Raw genomic sequence first — 20,045 nt, forward strand, 5'->3', positions numbered from 1 at the left:
GCTCAAATTGGAAAAAAAATTTGAAAGCAAAATTCAGTTTCTACAAGTTTTTCCACAAACTTTTAGTACATTGTTATCGGTCATGGTACTTTTACACAATTTGAAAAGTATGGATGAAAACATCACATTCAATGGTCCAAATTGAAATGGATTAGAATGAAGAAAAGAAAAAAAAAATTGAATAATGCTGAGGTAAAATAATTATTTCCAATCTCTTTCTTATTAGACTGAGATTGCAGCGTTTGTATAATAAATAATACTTTGAAGCAGAGACGTAGTTTGCCCGTCGTTAATGATCTGCATATTATCAGAGGTAGTTAGTCTTACTAACAAGCCTCAACATTAAGGGGGAGGCAGATGTTGACAATTAGTCTGATTATACATTTATTGCTTCTGCTGTTTTCATGAAGCAAATCTGTGTAAAATAATTTGATCAATCCCAAACATGAAATCACTCAAACAATCAAATAAATCTAAAAATCGTGTCATATTAAAAAAAACACAATTTTAAATATATTATGTGGTGAAAGGCAAAAGCAAATCCTCTTCACTGACTCACCAGCCGGATGATGACCCAGCTGTCTCATCCTCTCCCACTGTGAAAACCTGCACAGACCTGCGAGGGAGGCTCGGAGACAGACAGGGGCTGTTGGAACTCATCATGGTGGACGGCGATCATCCTCACCCACCGAGGGCTGGACTGTCCTGATGCCTGCTCTCCTCTCCCCAGTTTCAGCATTCACATACCACAGTATATCTACAACTTTTAAATGCTGTGCTTTGTAGACATTGACACCTACCTCATTCTCCCTTCATGTAGGAAAAGCTCTCAGATTGGGCATCACTCAGACGAGGGATGTTCAGGGGCCGGTGGTCGGTGGTGGTATCATCACAGACCACTTGAGAGGAGGACTGTGCTGATATCTGATGACAGGTCACTGTGCTCTCCTGTGTGCTGGGTGTGATTGTGTTTGTGTGAATGAACAGATGTAAGCATGAGCTGAAAGAGCATCAGAGAAATAAAACATGTTCTGTGTCTGAAATGTAAAATCATATTTGAAGATGATTGCCGGTCACAAATTCTGGACTTGTGTGTAGTTTTACTGTCAATCCGGAAAACAAATCTCCCAACGTGTGGGATTTTCTTGAATGGGTTTACTTAAAATAAAAAATAAATGTATTTAGATGTCTTCTGTTTAAGAAAATGCATTTGAATAATGTATGTGTAGTAGGATAGAAATGTTTCCCTCGGTTCTGGAGACAAACATTTTAAAAGAATCAAGCTTTTCACATCACAGAAGCAAAAACACAAGTTTACGGTTCATCATGCTGCAGATCATGAAGTCACATGGATGAAGACAAAAATAGAGCAACGTTGAAGAAACAGATTACTTATAAAGGAGTGCCATGCATTTTAATTTATGTGGATTAAATTTGAATGTGTAGTGATCCATTTAACTACGACCTTTTCCAGCCTGTTTTACAGCATCTCCTACTGGTCAAAATCGTTAATAACAGTCAGAACCGAACATTACCTCAAGAAACATAAATAAGCATTGACCCAACATATCAGTTTGTGCTTCCTACAGTATTCTCCCATATTATGCTTCTAAAAAGTTTTTTGAAGAAACTGCATCATGGAACATAGATTAAAGATTAGAACTCTGACCTGCTCGGGCCGTTTTCTTTTCACTTCGCCCTTCGATTACTCAACACTTGAGGTGATTCATCTACAAGTCATTTTAGAGCCTTAACCTCTGACAGTGAGTCATTGGGTTGAGATTCTCTTCCGTTTCAGCAATGCAGACCAAGACAAGCTGTTGAATAAAAAAAAACGACCTTGAACATTCTAAGGGGATAACAGCATCTCAGCAAAAACTAAATAATGATCCCACTTTTCTGGAGATTTAACAGAGAAATGTCATACAAATATCATGTCTTTAAAAAACTACAGTTTCATTACTTTTATCAGTTTAAATTAGATACTCAACTTACCCACAATATATAGAACACAGACACATTTCAAATCACATCGATCATTTATTTTTGTATAAATACATAATACAATATAAACATATGTCACATTTCGTACAATATTAACTGTAATATTATAAAAAGGGATATGAAAAGGAACTGGAAAAAAAGCATTATACAAAATGTGTAAATCTTGTTACATGGGCTTGCACCTAAATAAAAAAGGTGGTAATGTTTGAAGACCAAGGTCCATCCTGTGTCTTCAGACACCACATTGACTTCAGTGTAAGATCATAACATATGAAAGGTAGTGACTCCAGCCATCTGAGGACCTCGTTGCCACAAAGCTTCGATACAGGAAGCAAAAATACTTAAAAGTGGGCAACCAAGGCTGCTCATGTTTTCTTACTGGTTGGCTTGAATAGTGAATCTATGTAACAGAGTGTGCAGTGGTCAAGCAAGTGTTATTTTGAAATGTGCTTCAGTGAGGAATCAGCAGCTAAAGCTCTACTGTGAAACCTCCTAGAACCACAGTGGTCCAGTTGTTCCGCTCTGGCGTCTGTCGCACCGCTGCATCATTAGAAAATGAATTCATTCCGTCATTTTGAAGACGACTCTTTTCACTTGATATCTCTACCATCAGCAGCAGCAGCGACTCGACCCAGAGAACTTGTCATGCATTAGTGATGAAACACCTGTTCCGCATGCATGCAACCATTGAAACAATCTGAACAAAAAGGTATGTAGCCTAATCACCCTTTTTTTTTTTTTTTTTTTTTTTTTTTTTAAGTGAAATAAATAACCCAGAACTTTTCAGTGCACAACTTAAAATTCTTAAACTGGATTTCCTAAAAAGTCTTCTGGAAGTAGGAGGATGTCCAGGCCGACTGTAGGGCAGAGTGTCCTGTGGTCTTGCAATCGGTGAAGCCATGTATTCAGTGTGAATAGTGGAGTAAAGTTCTTCAAACCGTACCGTAGCAGAAAAAGGAGGGAGAATAAGACTTTTCCCACCGCAACACATTTAACTTCAATGTTAACATAAAAATCCTCCAGCTTAGGTTTTTAATATAGCTTTGGTAAAAATTTAAAGATTGTCTTATTTCTTCTGTAGTTGCAAGTAGAAAAGCAATTAAAAAGAAAAACAGTCCAAACAAATTAGGGTTGAATCTTGAGACTACCACAGTGGTTTGCTTACGTAAATGAGGTCAACCCTGAAACCCCCTGAACGTCGCAGTTGTGCGTCACTCGTCCTTTTCGTGATTGGCGTTTCCATTCATGACTCCGTTGGAGTGGTGTGCCCATGTCTGAGCCTGCAGCACTTTCGGCAGCCGCTTTCCCTTGGTGTAGGCGTGGTACCAGAAGTTGAGGAAGAGGAACAGGAAAATCAGGCCGTACAGGCCAATGATGAACACGAAGATGGGAAACTGGTAGGGGCAATCCTTTATAAAGAAGTACTGGGAGATGTGGGTGGTCACCATAACGAACTGGATCTGAGGAGCAACAAAAAAATGATGCGTCAACTTCAGCACAGGATTTTATCAAAACACATAAGAATCTGTCATGTGCTCAAGCACCTAACATACCAGCTGAATGGTTGTGAGGTATTTCTTCCACCACAGGTACTTTTGGTAGCTGGGGCCCAAGGCAGTGAGGCCATAGTACGAGTACATGATAACGTGGACGATACAGTTGAGCAGGGCATGGAAAGTACCCAGACCACCTGAAACAGGAAGTGGATTTAGGAATGAGATTATTAAATATCAAAAGTAAACTCATGAAATGTCAAAACAGCTTGTGTGTACATGTTAGAGTGGGTGGGGGGGAATTCTACCTGCAGCAAAACGAACCCCAAACCACCAGGTGAAGGGCATGATGGAGTGATGGTAGACGTGGAGAAAGGTCACCTGCTTGTTTCTCTTCCTCAGGACAAAGAAAATCTAAAGGGAAAGAAAAAAAGGTTTATTTCTCAGAGTTTAAAAGAACTGAGACAAACAGAAGAATGATCAACTTTTTATTTGCCACTTACTGTGTCCAACATCTCGATGAACTTTGAGAAGTAGTAAAGCCAGCATGTTGCCGCCATCTAGAGGACACAAAGAAAATTTCAGTGCTGGTCCCAGTGAATACCTTTAAAAATGTATATTTGTTGACAAAGTCAAGTTTAATAGATCACAAATGGTGTTTTACCCTCAAGCCCTGCGGCGAATCAGAGAAGTCAATCAAGTCACAGCGGAAAGAATATCCCGTGCCCCACCCTGACATCACAAACTGAGGGAGAGGGGAAAAATGAATGTTATTTTATTGTATTCTTGACTTTTAACACCAAGCCACACAGTGACACCAAATAATATAACAATTAGTTCATTCTACAGGCAAAATAATGAAAAGGTAAGGTAATAAAATGTCAAGAAGTTTACATGTTTGTCACAGAAAATCTGTGAAGCAGTGGAATGCATTGCTGTGTGAAATCACTACAGACTCCAAGTAAAAGAATGGAAAAGATAAAGATGACTCACCTCGTAGCACATGTAGAGCGAGAGCGCGACCACGCTGAAGTTGTAGACAATGAGAACCCCCTTGAGGTCGAAGGCTTTGCGGTTCTCCATAATGCGAGGTCCCAGCGAAATCACAAAGTAAATGTATGCTGCGATGATGATTGTTTGAGGAAGAGGGGACGACATGAGCAACCAGTTCTCGGTGCGAGAGTCTGAAAGAGAAACATGTAGTCACTGTTCGGATAAGGTGCAGCCCATTTAAGCAGAGAAAGAACTGCACAGTGAGCATAGCAGGGTTTTAAGTTACAAACAGGACATAAACCGACTTAAATGGTCAAGGACTCACCTGCGTTTTGGATGAACTCATCGTAAATTAATGCGACAGAGGACTTTATAGTCTCAAATTCCATTTTCAGGAAAGATCCCTGCAACTAAAAAAAAAAAAATCAAATACAAAATCAGTTTGAATAGAGTCAGTGAAGTTGTTACTAAATGTTCATGTTATAAAAGTGGAATGAAATGATTGGGATTGGAAAAAATAAATGAAACTATTCATGATTTTAAAAAAGGGCAACTGGTTTGTCAACTTTACAGGAAGTTAAGTCTCTGCCCGACAAGCGTTGTGTTATTTGTAAAAGTAAACAGCAACCTGAGCAATTCTCTGAAACAGGCAGTGATCCTTTCCTCAAAATACAATTTCGCGTCATTAAAGGATGGATTTTAAAATCCCACAACGACAGAGCAATGCCAGCTATAGTTAGGCAACATATACATATTTGTAGTAATACTTTAACACAACATTATACAAGAATAGAGACAGGGACGTACGAGGGGAAAAGGGTGCCCCTCAGTCATTCTTGGCTCCTCTCGAAGTCTCTGAGGGAAGACAAAGCAGAGAGTGTACAGAGTTAACAAAGGGTCGCTCTGTCTCAAGTTATCTGAGAAACAACAGATGAGACCAGAATTCATTCATGAGACATGAACACACGTTAACATAGAAACGATTTGTCCCCAACTTGTTTTTAAACCACGTCACCTTGAATCTATGTTTTACGTAATTCTACAAACATACTGATTGGCCTTTTCAAAGTGGAAATGATTTTCATTAGTGAAGAACATTGTTGTTTGTTTGCAACCATAAATGTAAATTTTTAATGCACCAGGAATTCCTTGCAAAAGTCACACATGGTGAGTTCATGACCATTTCAAAATTTAGACAATTAATTCTGTTCTGGCTATGACACTTTTTTTGGGGTTTTTTTGTTTGTTTTTGTTTTCAAGAAAACTGCCCATAGATTTGGGGATTCAGCTGCGATATAGTAGCAAAATGGCAGTAGAGGAAAAGAATAAATTATTTTATTTATTTTGAAAATAGATAAATAGTTTGTTAAATTTTAACAAGAAATCATCTTGTAATCTAGGAAACTGTTAATTCCTCACCATTTGCTCATGTTTTACAGACCAAAAACTATTGCTTAATTGAAAAATAATCTAAAATAAAATAGGCTGTCCTACCCAGAAAACTGTTTCCTCATTTCTGGGAGCACAAGGAAGTAAATAAACACTCATCTCGTCTGCCAGGTTTACAAATGCACACAATCCAACATGACAGGATTTTTTTCAAGGTGTGTCTACCTGAGCAGGTAAAGGCGTTACAAAAAGCCCCTGGTTAAATTGTGATAAAGGCATGGCTGTATGCAGCCTTTCTCCTAATGAGGACATGACAAGTCTCGACACGCTGGTTGACGTTATAGCAGAAAACCTGATGCAGAGGTTGCTACTCCCATGGCACACTCCTGGCATGGTCTGCAGAGTCAACTCCCACAGTGCACCAGGAGCAGGAGTGAAATGTGGTCCTACAGTCTCCATCTCACCAAGGGTACAGTCAAAGTCATTTCACTACTGAGGCAAACTTCACTCAAGTGTAGGAAACAAAACTGGTCAAACACACTGAAAATGATAAAATAATTCTAATATATAATACAATTATACACTAGAATAAAGAAATGTTAATGAGTAAAATAAATAAAGTGATTCAATTAGAACAAAAGTATATACAATTATGACCAAATATGGTTTACAGACATTTTGTTTTTATTTTATTTTAATATTATCAGCAGGCTTGTAAGTGTTTCTCATTACTTTTATTTTTTTGTATTTAATCACCATTTTAGCTTTAAAATCTTTTCTATTGTTTTTCAGTGTCAGCATTATTGATTCATTTTCTCACGTTCGGCCCAATAGTCAACCGTGAACTGCACCAACCTGTCTGAAAGCTGTAGTACAAATAAAGTTTGACTCAGTCAAACAGAAACTATCTCAAACTAATCTTTGAAATCAATGATTGTCTGTCTGAGGAACATCGACCGACGCTAACTGGTGGGTAATCAACTTCAAAATAAGAGTTGATTCCAAGTCTGAGGCCATGTTAGAATGAAACCATCTCTCTGTCCCCACATCATTAGAGGCTCAACGAGGAAACACAAAAGATCCGACCGGTTGTTTCCCGTGTGGGTATCGGTGCCAGGCTCCGTGTGTGTGAGACCTGATGAGGAACAGGTGAACCACAGGAAGAGCCTCAGGAACCACAGGTGTGTGCGTGTGTTGGCGTGTGAGTCCTGTGTGTGATCTTGTTTTCAGAGAAGCAGGGATTTGAACTACCGACCTTCAGTGCTGCTGCAGCCGCGGATCTTCCACCAATCCTTCGTGTTTGCGTCCTCACTGAGAGAACCTGCTGCTGCTCCACGTGGGTGTGTCTCCTGCTGTCCGCACGCGCCTCCACAGCCTGCTCTTTAAGTGGCCCCGGGGCGTGGTGTGCCGTTATCCGCGCCCACTGACTCACCTGATTGGCCATACGGTGATCCAGCCAGATTACATGTTGTTGTGTGATTTCCTTGAGACTTAATCTTTACAAAAAATGCTTTTTTATGATTCATTCTGTTATTTTCCATAAACTCCCTGAAACTGCAGTTCTGATTAAAGATGGGATTCACTTTATGATTAGTTCTGTTATTTTCCATAAACTCTCTAAATCTAGTTAAGATAAAAAAAACAATGGGATCAATATCTTTACGATTCATTCTGTTGTTTTCTATAGACTCCCTGAAGCTAAGTTAAGATTAAAGATGTGATCAATATATTTACAAGTAGTGCTGTTGTTTTCCATTAACTCCCCAAAACAGTATATTTGGACCTAATCCTGTTGTGGAGGTTTTCTGGAAGCTGGTGAAAGGAGAACTCAGGCAGCAGCTGTGTTTATGCAGAAGATTTGAATGTAGACTTGATGCATCAAGGAGAGCAGAAGGTGGAACAATAGACAAACATCAACAGAGCAACCTGAGCAACACGAGCAAAAGTCTGAAGATGTCTCCGTGTTAAAATAATATTTCAGCATAAGACATCAAAGGGCTCCTGAACGCTTTCTTCATTGATGAGTTGACCATTGATCAGCAGATTCTCCACAACAATCCCCATATATCTTCCTCTACTGGTGTCACCCATTCTAACAGCACATCCTTAAAAAGACACAATGTACTGTCAGTTGGCCCTTTATCTATAACCTGACTTTGGGTACTGCAGAACTGTTGATTGCAATATATGATCGTCGCACTTGGCTTTAAAACGCTTTTTAAAAACGTTTTGTTTTGTATTGTCTTTTTTTGTATTGTGCACACTAATCCTGAGAAACACACTATTGTTCCACTGTATGTTTTACAGATATTATTATTTTCTATATCTCAGTTGTTATGGAATTTTCAAAGACACTGTCTCTTGTCCTCTGGGGCACGGTGCAACAGGCTGTTGTGTTTGGGAAGTGCGAGAGCTTGGCGAGGGTCAAAGCCTTCACTCTCTATCATCACAGATATGAGACTGCATAAGCAGCACTACTGCCTCCATAACTATAAATACATTTGATTGTTTAGGAACAAGCAGACCCATAGATTAAATGATCTGTTTGGGTTTAAAGTGTGACTGCAGGAAAGCAGACTTCAGAATATGAGAGAGCATCATGCACAGATGTTGTATGGATGAATTCTGATTTTCTTCTTGGCCAAGCTTCAATAAAATTTTCCGCATAAGACGTCAAAGGGCTCCTGAACGCTTTCTTCATTGATGAGTTGATCATTCATCAGCAGATTTTCCACAACATCAGTCAGTCAAAGTAAATAAAAGCAATACTACCTTGCTTTTATTAAAAAACAAGAGACAGAATCTTTTTTACTTCAAGTAATTTTTAACTTCAAGTAATGTGTAAAAAATAGAAAAATATTGTTACAGTATGATGACAGAAGCTATTCATAGTCTTTTCACATACAATATTACAGCATTAATGTGCGAGAAGTAATGGTATTTAAAAAAGAACAATGTTGTCATTGTGTTTGTTTTGGCCAGTGTGAAGCCTCATAAAAGTCCAATGTGTTTGCAAGGAAACAAGGTCAATGTGTAAAACTGTGAAGGGGGGTGGTGGGACAGATAAAAGGGGTTTCAGTTTCACTCTCTGCTGCTACTTTCAGTTAGGGCTTAAGGCAGAACAAATGCTAATTTTCCCAGGAATAACAACTAGACAATCTGTGTTTTTGAATTCCTGGTTACTCTCATGTGAGGGACGTGAGCTGTTTCTTCTCAGCTCAGCTGCAGAAAAACTAAAAGTTGGAAAACCTTACAAATCTCTCTATATGAACTCTTTAACATCCCTTTAACAAACCTCATTCTAATGTGGAGTGTGAGAGGTGTAAAATTACATTTTAGATGAATTCTTGTCTCAGAATTTGCACAAACGATAGTGGTTATCCCCCATCAATGCAAAAAGCATCACGTTGGCTTGACATTCAAACACAAAGAATAATAAAATGTAAATATTTTAAAAATATTTTAAAAAAGATATAAAATATCAAAATATACAAAAAAACCAAAATGATTCATGACATATGACATGACATGTGCATATTTAAAGAGCTGGACAATTATTCACACAAATTAGACAGATTTTTAAGGCCTTCATCTCTGCAATAAATGGAACAGTACAAATTTAAAATAAATTGTGAAAGATGTAAACTTGTTTCCATGCTCCATCAACCATGTTTCCACTTTTACTACACAAAACAAAACATCAGCATCAATCTTCATCACTGCTCCATGCATCTTGTAGGGCAGGGTTCACCGTAGATTGGGTAGCAGCTCCCTGTAAAGAATCAAGTCATTCAACTTTAATCAAATCTGAAATAATAATAGATCAACTACATAACACATGCACACAAATCACAACCTTAAACGGGTACACTCCAGGAAAAATACCAACATGCAAAAAGTTTGCCTGACAAAAAGTTTATCCATGACTGATAACAGCCGAGTTAAAACTAGAAAAACCGGAAAAGGAAGGGTGAGAGGAAGCCATTTGTGATTTAATAAGCACTGCTACAATGTAGACATGACAGAGCTGACTACAAGTGACAGGGTTCCTAAGTTTGTAGACGCGTCACAATGTTCTCCGGACACTGACTAAACAGAATAGGAATTCCTCAGATGACACACTGCTTGTGCATAATTTGAATTCTGACACAAAGCTCAAATCAACAAAACGAAAGTTCAATAGATACTGATTGAATATTGAGAATTTCAATAAATTAAGTTCATACTGTGGGTCTTAGAATAGAAAATACACAAATAAAACCTAAATCAAGTGATATCAAATTATCACTGGGTCCCTATATTGTTTCTTGTTGTTTTTTTTGCTTGTACCGTATTTGTAGACTCTGACTCTTCCTCCACATCAGAGGAATGAAGAACAGGAACCCAAGCCAGGAGGTTACAGTCTTTACCTCCACTGTACAGCTCCTACACATGAACAAGGACACATCGGCTCTGAGTTTTGGTTCACACATTGATACGGCCCTTCACTTTTAAAAAATGATATTCGTACCAGTGGGAAATCAGCGTTAACAACAGGAGTAAAAATAATTAGTAAGCTCAGGACTGTCTACACGATGTGAATGAGCTCATGTGAAACATTGTCATCGCCACGGGATGGATCAGCCTTTACAACAGAGAAGAGGCTTAAATGAGGACACGTTTCAGGACAGTCCAGAGTGACGAGCTGCTGAACTGCATTCTTACGTCCTTTACACATTCAATACCTATGTATGGCACCGGATGCTGGGATTGCTCAATAACGAGGGTGTGGGGTGAATCTGTCTCTGCATTTGTTATGATTATGAATGACTGGCTGTAAGTTGCCTCATAATTAAGGTGTTTCAGTACACAAGATTACTACGGACACTTGAGTACCAATAGAACATGAAGACAGATACTTACTACAGTTATATATATATATATATATATATATACACATACATACATACATAGAGAGAGAGAGAGAGAAAGAGAGAGAGAGAGAGAGAGAGAGAGAGGGAGAGAGAGAGAGAGAGAGAGGGTCTGTTTTGCTTTTAATGCCAGCAGCATGATACACATGTCAGGTCACATCAACTGAATCAAACTGAAATGGTCTTTATACATAAAAAAAAAACTATATATTAAAAAAACTGAATAATGAAACATGGCAAGGAAATAGTTCATAACTGCCTTAAAGTAAAATCCAAATCCAAATAAATAGTTCTTTGTTGTTTTTGGCAAAGATGTGTCATTTGCATGTTCTGTCTTCTGCAGCCTTATAATCCTCAATCTAAATGTACTGATACTTGTTATGGAATTTTCATAGACACTGTCTCTTGTCCTCTGGGGCACGGTGCAACAGGCTGTTGTGTTTGGGAAGTGCGAGAGCTCGGCGAAGGTCAAAGCCTTCACTCTAGACATGACAGATATGAGACTGCATAAGCAGCACTACTGTCTCCATAACTATAAATACATTTGATTGTTTAGGAACAAGCAGACCCATAGATTAAATGATCTGTTTGGGTTTAAAGTGTGACTGCAGGAAAGCAGACTTCAGAATATGAGAGAGCATCATGCACAGATGTTGTATGGATGAATTCTGATTTTCTCCTTGGCCAAGCTTCAATAAATATTTCAGCATAAAGGGCTCCTGAACGCTTTCTTCATTGATGAGTTGACTATTGATCAGCAGATTTTCACAACAATACTGACAGCTCTTGTACATTTAGTAGAAAGTGTGTTTGTCTTTTGCCAAAGTCAACTCCACATACTCCTTTCAGGTTTCATATTTATTGTCACACCCAGCATCTGTCACTTGAGTACATAACACTATCTTTAAGGTTACTGAAGTTATCTCATATCTCAAAGAGCTGTTGTGAGCTGTCTGTGTATGTGCTGTTGGGTCATGACAAAACATTGAATTATGAAACTACAGAAACCTTTATAAAAGAAAACAATAGTTACTGTACATAACATAAATTACTGAAGTTTGACATTTGCAGACAAAGTGAAGGAAGCTAAAATAAGGCACCAATCACTGCAAATCGTAATGTATGTTAAAGATAATAGCAAAACCAAAGTATCACCTGTATTTGACTCTGAGACTTTTGTGCAGAAAAACTTTTGCCAAGCATCTTCTGAAAGTTACACAGTCATAATCAACATTTAAGTGGAGAATGTTAACTTGTGTTTCACAATGGGGACACCTGTATTTGCATTTATAGTGGCTAAGTGTAGCTCAGGAAATGTTGACTTTACCATGTTATCTGTCAATGGGGAAGTGGCTTATTTAGGACCGACTTGGAGATTGCAAATTTCTAAGAGCTGCTGCTGCACTGACACCAGAGAGATAAATGAAAAACAGAGCGAGAGAGAGCAAGAGAGATGAACTGATCTGAACTCAGCAGAACAGAAAGAAGTAGATAGGTGGGAATAAAGACAAAGGCAGCCCTGTATACTGGCCAGATACAGGAACTAGACACTGGCAGGGTGTGTCACCTGGTAGTCTGGGTGGAACTCGCAGCAGTCGACGTTGTTGTAGTGACCCCTGAGCATGGTGACCAGCTTTCCTGTGTGGAGGGCATAGACCGCGATGGAGCTGCCACATGGCACAAACACAAACTCTGGGCTGCAGCCCCGTGACACAGTGAACTGGAGCTTTTTACGACTCTCGTTGCAGACTTTCCCATAGTTCACCTGAGGGACAAATAGATCAGATACTGAGTGAATGAAAGCCAGGATATAAATTAAACAATGTGTGATGGTTTCCTGGATAAATAGGAAGCTGGTGATGATAGAAAAAAGAAAAAATCACTTGTTTAGAACAATATGTTGGAGCATTTAGTGAAACAGCAGATGCTTATCTAATTTAAACTCTAGGGGGAAGGAAGTTTCTCTAAGGCTCCAGTAAAGAAGTTGAAATAGTTCCTGAAACGTGGGCCCCATTTACAGAATTTGGTGAAAGCATAACCAGAACTGCATATCATTTTCTCTTAAGCACTTACACACACATGAGATAAGCTGTTACATTCATACATAATGTAATATTAGCATATAATGGTCCTATTTTAAACACTTCTAAATCATGTATAGGTTAGGAATTGTCACAAAACACAAGTTTTCAATAATGCAAAAGTATGTAAGTCTAAAATCTATTGTAGATATATTAATTTTGGTCGTTTAGTTTCAGAGACAATTGAACCAGGTCAAACAAGCACAAAGAAACAAAGGAATAAACATTGCAGGTGTAGAACCTCTTGGCATGGAATGTGCACCAGAAATTCCTACCCAGAGAGAGAGAGAGTCATCTACCCTCACTAGCTATCTTGTGCCTGAAGATGGAAAAATGCCCACAATGGCAACTGCGGCTCGAGGCAGCAGAGCCGAAAATTAGAACAGGAAACCATGTGAGAGCCCAGGGCAACAGAATAGCTTCCCCAGGCTTTTAGGGTAAGGTTATGTATCTGTTCTATAGGTTTGTTTCAGAGGTGACATGTTTTGTATAGACCCGAAGCTTTTACCAAAGCATGTTACATGAGGTCATGGTGATACTGACCTTGGATCGGATCACCAAATTCAATCAGTTCATCTTTGTGTCCTAAGGACAATAGCATAAGAACTGTCTGCAGCAAACAGTTTCTTCAGGTTCTAAAACTAGCCTGGAGGGTATTGTGTGGGATGTTTTGGGCATTTATCCACTTGTTGTTCAAAAATCAGGTTATTTAAAGGCAAATGAAATGGGTCTCTACATTATTTAAGTGCAAAGCACTCACTCATACATCTCACCAGCGTGTTTTCCCCATTGGCACTGTTCCACAGTCTCATGCGATCATCAGTCCCAGTCGTGAGGATATAGAGGCCGTCACCAGTGAAGCACAGGCCATTCACTCTGCCATTATGGGCTGTGTTTACTAGTTAAAGAAAGGTAAGACACAATCATGCTAAAAGTTCGTCATTGCATATTTTTTCCATCCAGTCACATCTCATTCACATCTTTACATTACATACGGTTAGTGCATTTGTTGTTAAGTTCCCTCTCTCCTATAATATTACACGGTAAAGTTATGGATAAACTGTTTTATTGCAAACTGGTTTCCTGTGGCTTCACCAAACAAACATGACCTTTCAGCAGAAAACAACAGATACGGAGTGTGCAGTATGTCAACATCTCCACCAGAGAGACAAACCTTCATCTGTATCAACCTGACTAACCTGAAAAATACTTGACATCACAACAAGAGCTGAATGTTGTTGTAAAACTGCCTTAAATATGTGAGTGACAGGACGTAGAATAAGGCTGAGGAAGGGGAAAACGTACGTGATGCAACACATCTCAACACAACTCTTAACAGAACACGTCTCCCTTTAAACTGAATGTAGGTTTTATTTTTCTCTAACAGAGGCCATGAACACAAAGAAGAAAAGATGGTGGATATGAAAAGAAATGAAAGGGATGGAGGTAACACTACCTGCCTCAGAGGAGGCTTTCGACTTGTCTCCGTTGTGTTGATCCAGAGTGAAGAGACAACCTGAGGCCCGGCGTACATCCCATACTTTCACCTTGCTGTCTGCACTTAGAAAGAGAATCTGGGGAGTTGTTTGTTTTGCTCTCGCTTGATGAATTACTGACAGATATGGTCTTTTAATCTGAAATATGACATGTATAATTTTTCAGCTGACAAGTGCAATAGGGAATTATAGGTACAATATACTGTATGCTCAGACATTTTATACAACACACCAGTGTGTGTGTAAACCAATGTTTAAGATGAGTTTTCTGTTGGTAATTAACATGCTACTCGATAACAGAATATATCACACACTGTTAAGTGTGGATCTCGCTGTGCCAGTTGTTTTCAGAATCACTTACAGTCTACGGGGACGACAACACACTGATCCCTGCAGGTTAATTAGCAGGTCTAATGCAGCATAAAACAGGTGGGGACTGTATCTACCGTATGACAGGACAACTAGAGCACCACTGTGCCTATCTGCTAGCAGTGTGGTGCCATTATCATTGACTCAGGGTTGCAACATGGCCAGATGGCCAGGAGCTGAGATGACAAGGAGTACTGGGACACAACATGGTGGGATTGTCCTGTACCTGTCACTTTCCTTTGACGAGGCTCTGAGGGCAAACCTCTGTGGCGATTTCAGAAACAAAGAGTTCTTACCTGGCAGTGGCCAAGATGTGTTCATATCTGGGTGACCACCGCACAGAAAGTACCTCTGCTCTGTGACCTGAAGGGGAAAAAGGTCATTGTTTTTCACTCAGTGATGTATGTGTGGAAAAAACAGAAGCAAAAGGGATCTCGTCCACTAACCCTGAAGAACGTGAATCCGTGAACCAGACTTCAGGTCACACAGCTGGATTTTAGGGTTTTTGGTGCCAACTGGTAAAGAAAAAACAAAGAGAAAGTTGAGGGACAACATTCGAAATAGAATTATTACGAAAGCTTTAAAAAGTAATTACTAGGATGACTTAAAGGTACAGTGTGTGAATTATGTGACATGCAAATTGCATGTTGCAGCTGAACACCCCTCACCTCACCCTCACCCTCCAAACATGAAAAAGAACCTGTGGTAGCTTCAGTTGTCATAAAAACTCAAAAGGTGTTTAGTTTGTCCAGTCTGGACTAATGTAAAAAACATGGCAGCCTCTGTAGAGAGGACTCCCTCGATGTAAATATAAAGTATTTGAATATAAAGGGCCTTTTCTGGGGTAAAGAAAACTACAATTCATACAATTTAGATGAAACAAACTAGTGAAAACATCATGAGGATTATTCTGCATTAAATTTCTGCCAATAGATCCCTTTCACCTAAATCTTACACACTGGACCTTTAAAAGGAGAAATCTCAAATATATCGCACAGTTTAATATCACATTCCTTCTTATCAATATTGTCAATTTTAACAGATTGTGATAAAAGACCCAGAACCATCTGCTACATGTATAAGAGAGCATTGACTCAGGGGTTGAAACTTGGTGTCTCAGTTTCTCACAGATAAGGTGTGGTAAATATGAAAACCCAATGATCCCAACTCTTGATAAACATGATGTAACACACCCAGCTATAGAGGGGAGGAGGGTAAAGAAGGTGATTAGACTGTTGTTGAAATCGCAATTGCCTTAAAATTGCTGAATTCATGAGCTACTGAATTTTTTTAGGAAGAGATGACCTTAAAAGCGGTTTTCCCTGAAGGTGCACCCTGTTTGACGAGTATGTGTAACTCCTTGAATAGAGAACATCACATTGAGGAAAATAAAACATTAAGACATTGTGATAGTGTCTGTCTTGGAAATAGGTGTGTCAAAGGGATGAAGTAACAGGGAGATTTACGAGCACATACTCAGGCATGAGTAACCTGTTGGTCCTGCTTGGTGACACGGTGAAGTAGCACCTAGATTCCAACAGAGTTTCTCCACAGAAATGTGACTCTGAACCTGAGTCCACGTGATTTTGACCAACTTCGGTTCCCTCCAGGTAAATGTTATATGTACTTTTTAACCTGAAGTAATATCCACGTAAGGTCTGGGGTATAAACTGATGACAGACTGGGTAACTAATGAAAATGTTGCCCTAAGTTCAAGGCACGCAGCTTATTTGTCCTGCATCAGTAACATCAGCAAAAAACTGAGTGCTTTTAAACACACGCACCTGCGATGAGACTGTGCTTCCTGGCGATGGGGGATAGATGGTGGCTGTAGACGTTGCCCTCAAACTCAAAGACCTCAGCAGGCTGAAGAATCATGAAGTTATAGAGAGAGAGAGAGAGAGAGAGAGAGAGAGAGACGTATCCACAGAGAGGGTCAGTAAGAAATTCAGTTATCTGTATGTTAAGTGTGTACGCTTTTGATGAAACATGAAACCATAATTTGAAATAAACTCATGACCCTAAAGTTTATCATTGATAAAAATTATCCAATGTTAAGAGAAGAATTAGATAAAAAAAAACCAGTAAAAGCAAGTATAGAGGGAGGGTACAGGAGATCAGAGCTCGACAGGCAGCTCACCCAAGCAGCCTTGGTGGTTACAATGCAAATTCTTCAGCAAATATAAAAAGCCTCTCTGTGCCTCATCTGTCAGTGTGTGCCAGCACTGACTGACACACACACACACACACACACACACACACACACACACACACACACACACACACACACACACACACACACACACACACACACACACACACACACACACACAGAGAGAGGAGGCTCTGTTTGCATAAAACAACGCTCATACCCATACACAATGTGCAAAACAATGCACAGCCTACACTAATGTGCATAAAACGCAACGACAAAAAATACATTAATGTGTTTGTTTGTAATACACTTGGTTATGGAGATGAATAGAACCACAGAGAGTAAAACAAATGAAAGGTAGGTGGGTTCTTTTCTGTCCCTTGCCTGACCTTTTGAGGTAACCGTGATGCCAGTGTAACTCTAGCACAGCTCGGAGCCTGCCATATGGGACTATGTGGCACAGAAAAGTAGAGAGCATGAAGCAGAAAATAAGAAAGGGAGGGAAAGAGATGGTAAAAAAGAGCAAAAAGAAAGACGGTAGTGGAGCTGTAAAAAAAAAATTAAAAATGTCTGATATGCATGTGCACTGCCTGCAACAAGAATCATGATAAAATTGTATGCAATAAAATCCATTTGCTGTGCAGTAAATTTCAGGAAGTTTGTGTTATGACATTGCGTATTTGTTGACACAGTGAGAGATAATGACTTACCACTCTGGTGTGTGTTTGTACTGGACTGCAGCATATTTTAGTATAACATTTTGTCTATCCAAGCTTTACATATTATATGCAGGAGAAGTAATTGTACAGAAGTACCCTGTAGGAACTCACATGAAACATGGTATAAACTTGTATGAAAGTAACGTGTCTCACCTTCAGTGTCTCTGTGTCCCAGACCTTCATGGTCTTATCAAAGGAGCTGGAGACAAACATGCCTGTGTCATAAGGATACCACTGAACTGTCTCGACACTGAATTTGTGGACATACCGGCTCGACCTACAGAAGGAAAAAAAAACAAGAAAAAAGGGATGAACCTACAGCAGAAGACTGCAAATGTACACATCCTTATTGAAACTGTTTCCTATATAAATTCTCCTCTGTTAAATTCAAAAATATAAAAGTAATATAATGTGGCAGCACATTACTGCATTAATACTGCAAAATGTTGACGAACAAACAAATGTGTCCTGTGTGGACCGTGCATCTACTGTACATTCTTTTCAGCCACGTTGTAGCATGTCTTACAACAGCAAATTTAATCTGATGACTGTTCAGAGAGCCACATTTGCACATATTTGATATGGATTGGATCTAATTATAATAATTTGAATGTGGGCAAAAACATATTTCATTTGGTGTTTTTATTAAGAATCTGAGTGAAGAGTGAAGAAATCTAATTCAGCTCACTCCACCTCTATGAACATTATAATATATATATATACACTTAAAAGACAGGTTTGTGACAAAGCTGAGAATAACATGGTACTGATGAGGGCAATGCTTCCCTCTAGTGGACAAAATGGGTAAATGGAGTTTACCTGCCAACTGTGCAGACGGCCTTGCAGGTATACTGTGGTTTCCCACTGAAGTTCTCCAGGTCGTAGATAACGATCACTCCATCTGCACCTCCAGATAACATGCTAAATAACAGAAAAGGAGAACGTCACAAGCAGCATTATTTTGCCTCACACAGCTTTTCATAACTGGGGTTTGTGAATTAGTGTTTGGGACTAGAACACTGGAAAAAGCTGCTAAGCAAATTCACCACTGAACAGAGTGTGACAATAGCAATGGTCCAATGCTACCAACCACAGCATGGACAGATTCCATTACAGTTAACTGGACAAATATCTATCTGACCCATGAAGAAATCAGCCTCTGTTTTATTTAATAATATAATGTAGCAATGGGTTGAGTAACACAATCAATGATAGACACAAAGTATCTGAAGTAACAGATTGTCAAAGAAAACACTGAAATAATCTGTTACAGATTAACCATAATAACAGAAGGCTTGGTCTGATTCCAACTTGTGTTTATCGTTTCCTGGGTCAGGTATATAATATAGAACATTTTTGGACAGCACAGGTAGCAAGAGCATCGCACGTGTGCACTATGTCTTAAAACTCAAGTATAATAATATCTTAATTTTAAATGATTTCCAGTTATAGAAAGAACTTACTGCAGTTGTAAGCTTGCATTTTTTACAGTGCCCCATTCAGTGACATGTTGCATTTGAAATTAAGAGTCCTTATTTCATAGTAATGTGGTAATTTATAGATTTGTGGTAAACCAAGACTTACTATCTGCCCTCTATTGCTTCAATGTCAATAGTGTTGATGCCGTTTCCATGGATTCGGTCCACATCTCTGTCAGGATTCAACTCCAGACCAAGGACCCTTTGGTGATATAGAAAGAGGAAAAGATCTACATCACTGATTCATACATTTTCAATATCAAATAATTTTTGAAACATGGGTGCGGGGAGACACAAATGTCACTAAAGGTTCAATTCTTTAGCTAAATAAGCAAATAATGCCCAAAGATTCTCAAATTAAAAGATGTTTTCTCAATCTGACCCAATATATAAAATATATACGTTGACCCCAAACACAGTCATACAAAATAACATAAAGAATGGATTGATCTTTTCAGCAGAGAAGGAGAAGGAGTCCTGCAACAGATGGTGCCACCAGCACAGATCCATGACCACAACCTTCACCCAGGAGCACAAACCAGCCTTTAAACTTAAAACAAGCATTAATGTGACATTTATCGTGATAATTATAGTTATAAACCGATATGAACATGTTTATCTTGATATGTTTTGCCACATGACCCCTTTGACTTTTGCATTAAGCTGTAAATGTGCACAAGAGATTGGGAACATATGCATCATAATACCAGAGGAGGTGTTTAACGAGATGATACAATTGTCAGAAATGGAAGGTGAAGCTTTCCTGTCAGGACATAACACAAACCCAATGTCTCTCTTTGTGTTGATGTCTCTCACCTTCTCGTTGACTCAGCTCGTCGCAGTCTCAGAGGATCATCCAGTCCTGTCTGCCTCGCCGTCAGAAACCCCAGCATCGTTTCAGTGAGAAAATAAACCTTTTACAATTTAAAGTCAGGCTAGTTTGAATCTATGCTACCGT

General features: G+C 39.1%; 2 protein-coding genes across 2 annotated transcripts; both read right to left on the reverse strand.

Moving 5' to 3' along the window:
• Positions 1-2,027: 2,027 nt before the first annotated feature.
• elovl7a (ELOVL fatty acid elongase 7a) lies at positions 2,028-7,515 on the reverse strand. Its single transcript, XM_020102704.2, has 9 exons — positions 7,135-7,515; positions 5,298-5,345; positions 4,816-4,900; positions 4,491-4,681; positions 4,162-4,242; positions 4,001-4,057; positions 3,806-3,911; positions 3,558-3,694; positions 2,028-3,464 (listed from the first exon to the last, which is right to left on the reverse strand). Exons 1-9 carry the CDS (start codon positions 7,321-7,323, stop codon positions 3,216-3,218), a joined length of 1,143 nt encoding a protein of 380 aa, XP_019958263.2. The 5' UTR covers positions 7,324-7,515; the 3' UTR covers positions 2,028-3,215.
• A 1,117-nt stretch (positions 7,516-8,632) lies between these two features.
• ercc8 (excision repair cross-complementation group 8) lies at positions 8,633-20,044 on the reverse strand. Its single transcript, XM_020102703.2, has 12 exons — positions 19,904-20,044; positions 19,194-19,289; positions 18,429-18,530; positions 17,763-17,886; positions 16,520-16,601; positions 15,182-15,250; positions 15,032-15,098; positions 14,327-14,430; positions 13,644-13,768; positions 12,357-12,554; positions 10,209-10,304; positions 8,633-9,651 (listed from the first exon to the last, which is right to left on the reverse strand). The coding sequence occupies exons 1-12, from the start codon at positions 19,978-19,980 to the stop codon at positions 9,586-9,588; spliced, it is 1,206 nt and encodes a 401-aa protein (XP_019958262.1). The 5' UTR covers positions 19,981-20,044; the 3' UTR covers positions 8,633-9,585.
• Position 20,045: the final 1 nt, after the last annotated feature.

This window comes from Paralichthys olivaceus, chromosome 4, assembly GCF_024713975.1.
Source record: "Paralichthys olivaceus isolate ysfri-2021 chromosome 4, ASM2471397v2, whole genome shotgun sequence".
NCBI lineage: Eukaryota > Metazoa > Chordata > Actinopteri > Pleuronectiformes > Paralichthyidae > Paralichthys > Paralichthys olivaceus.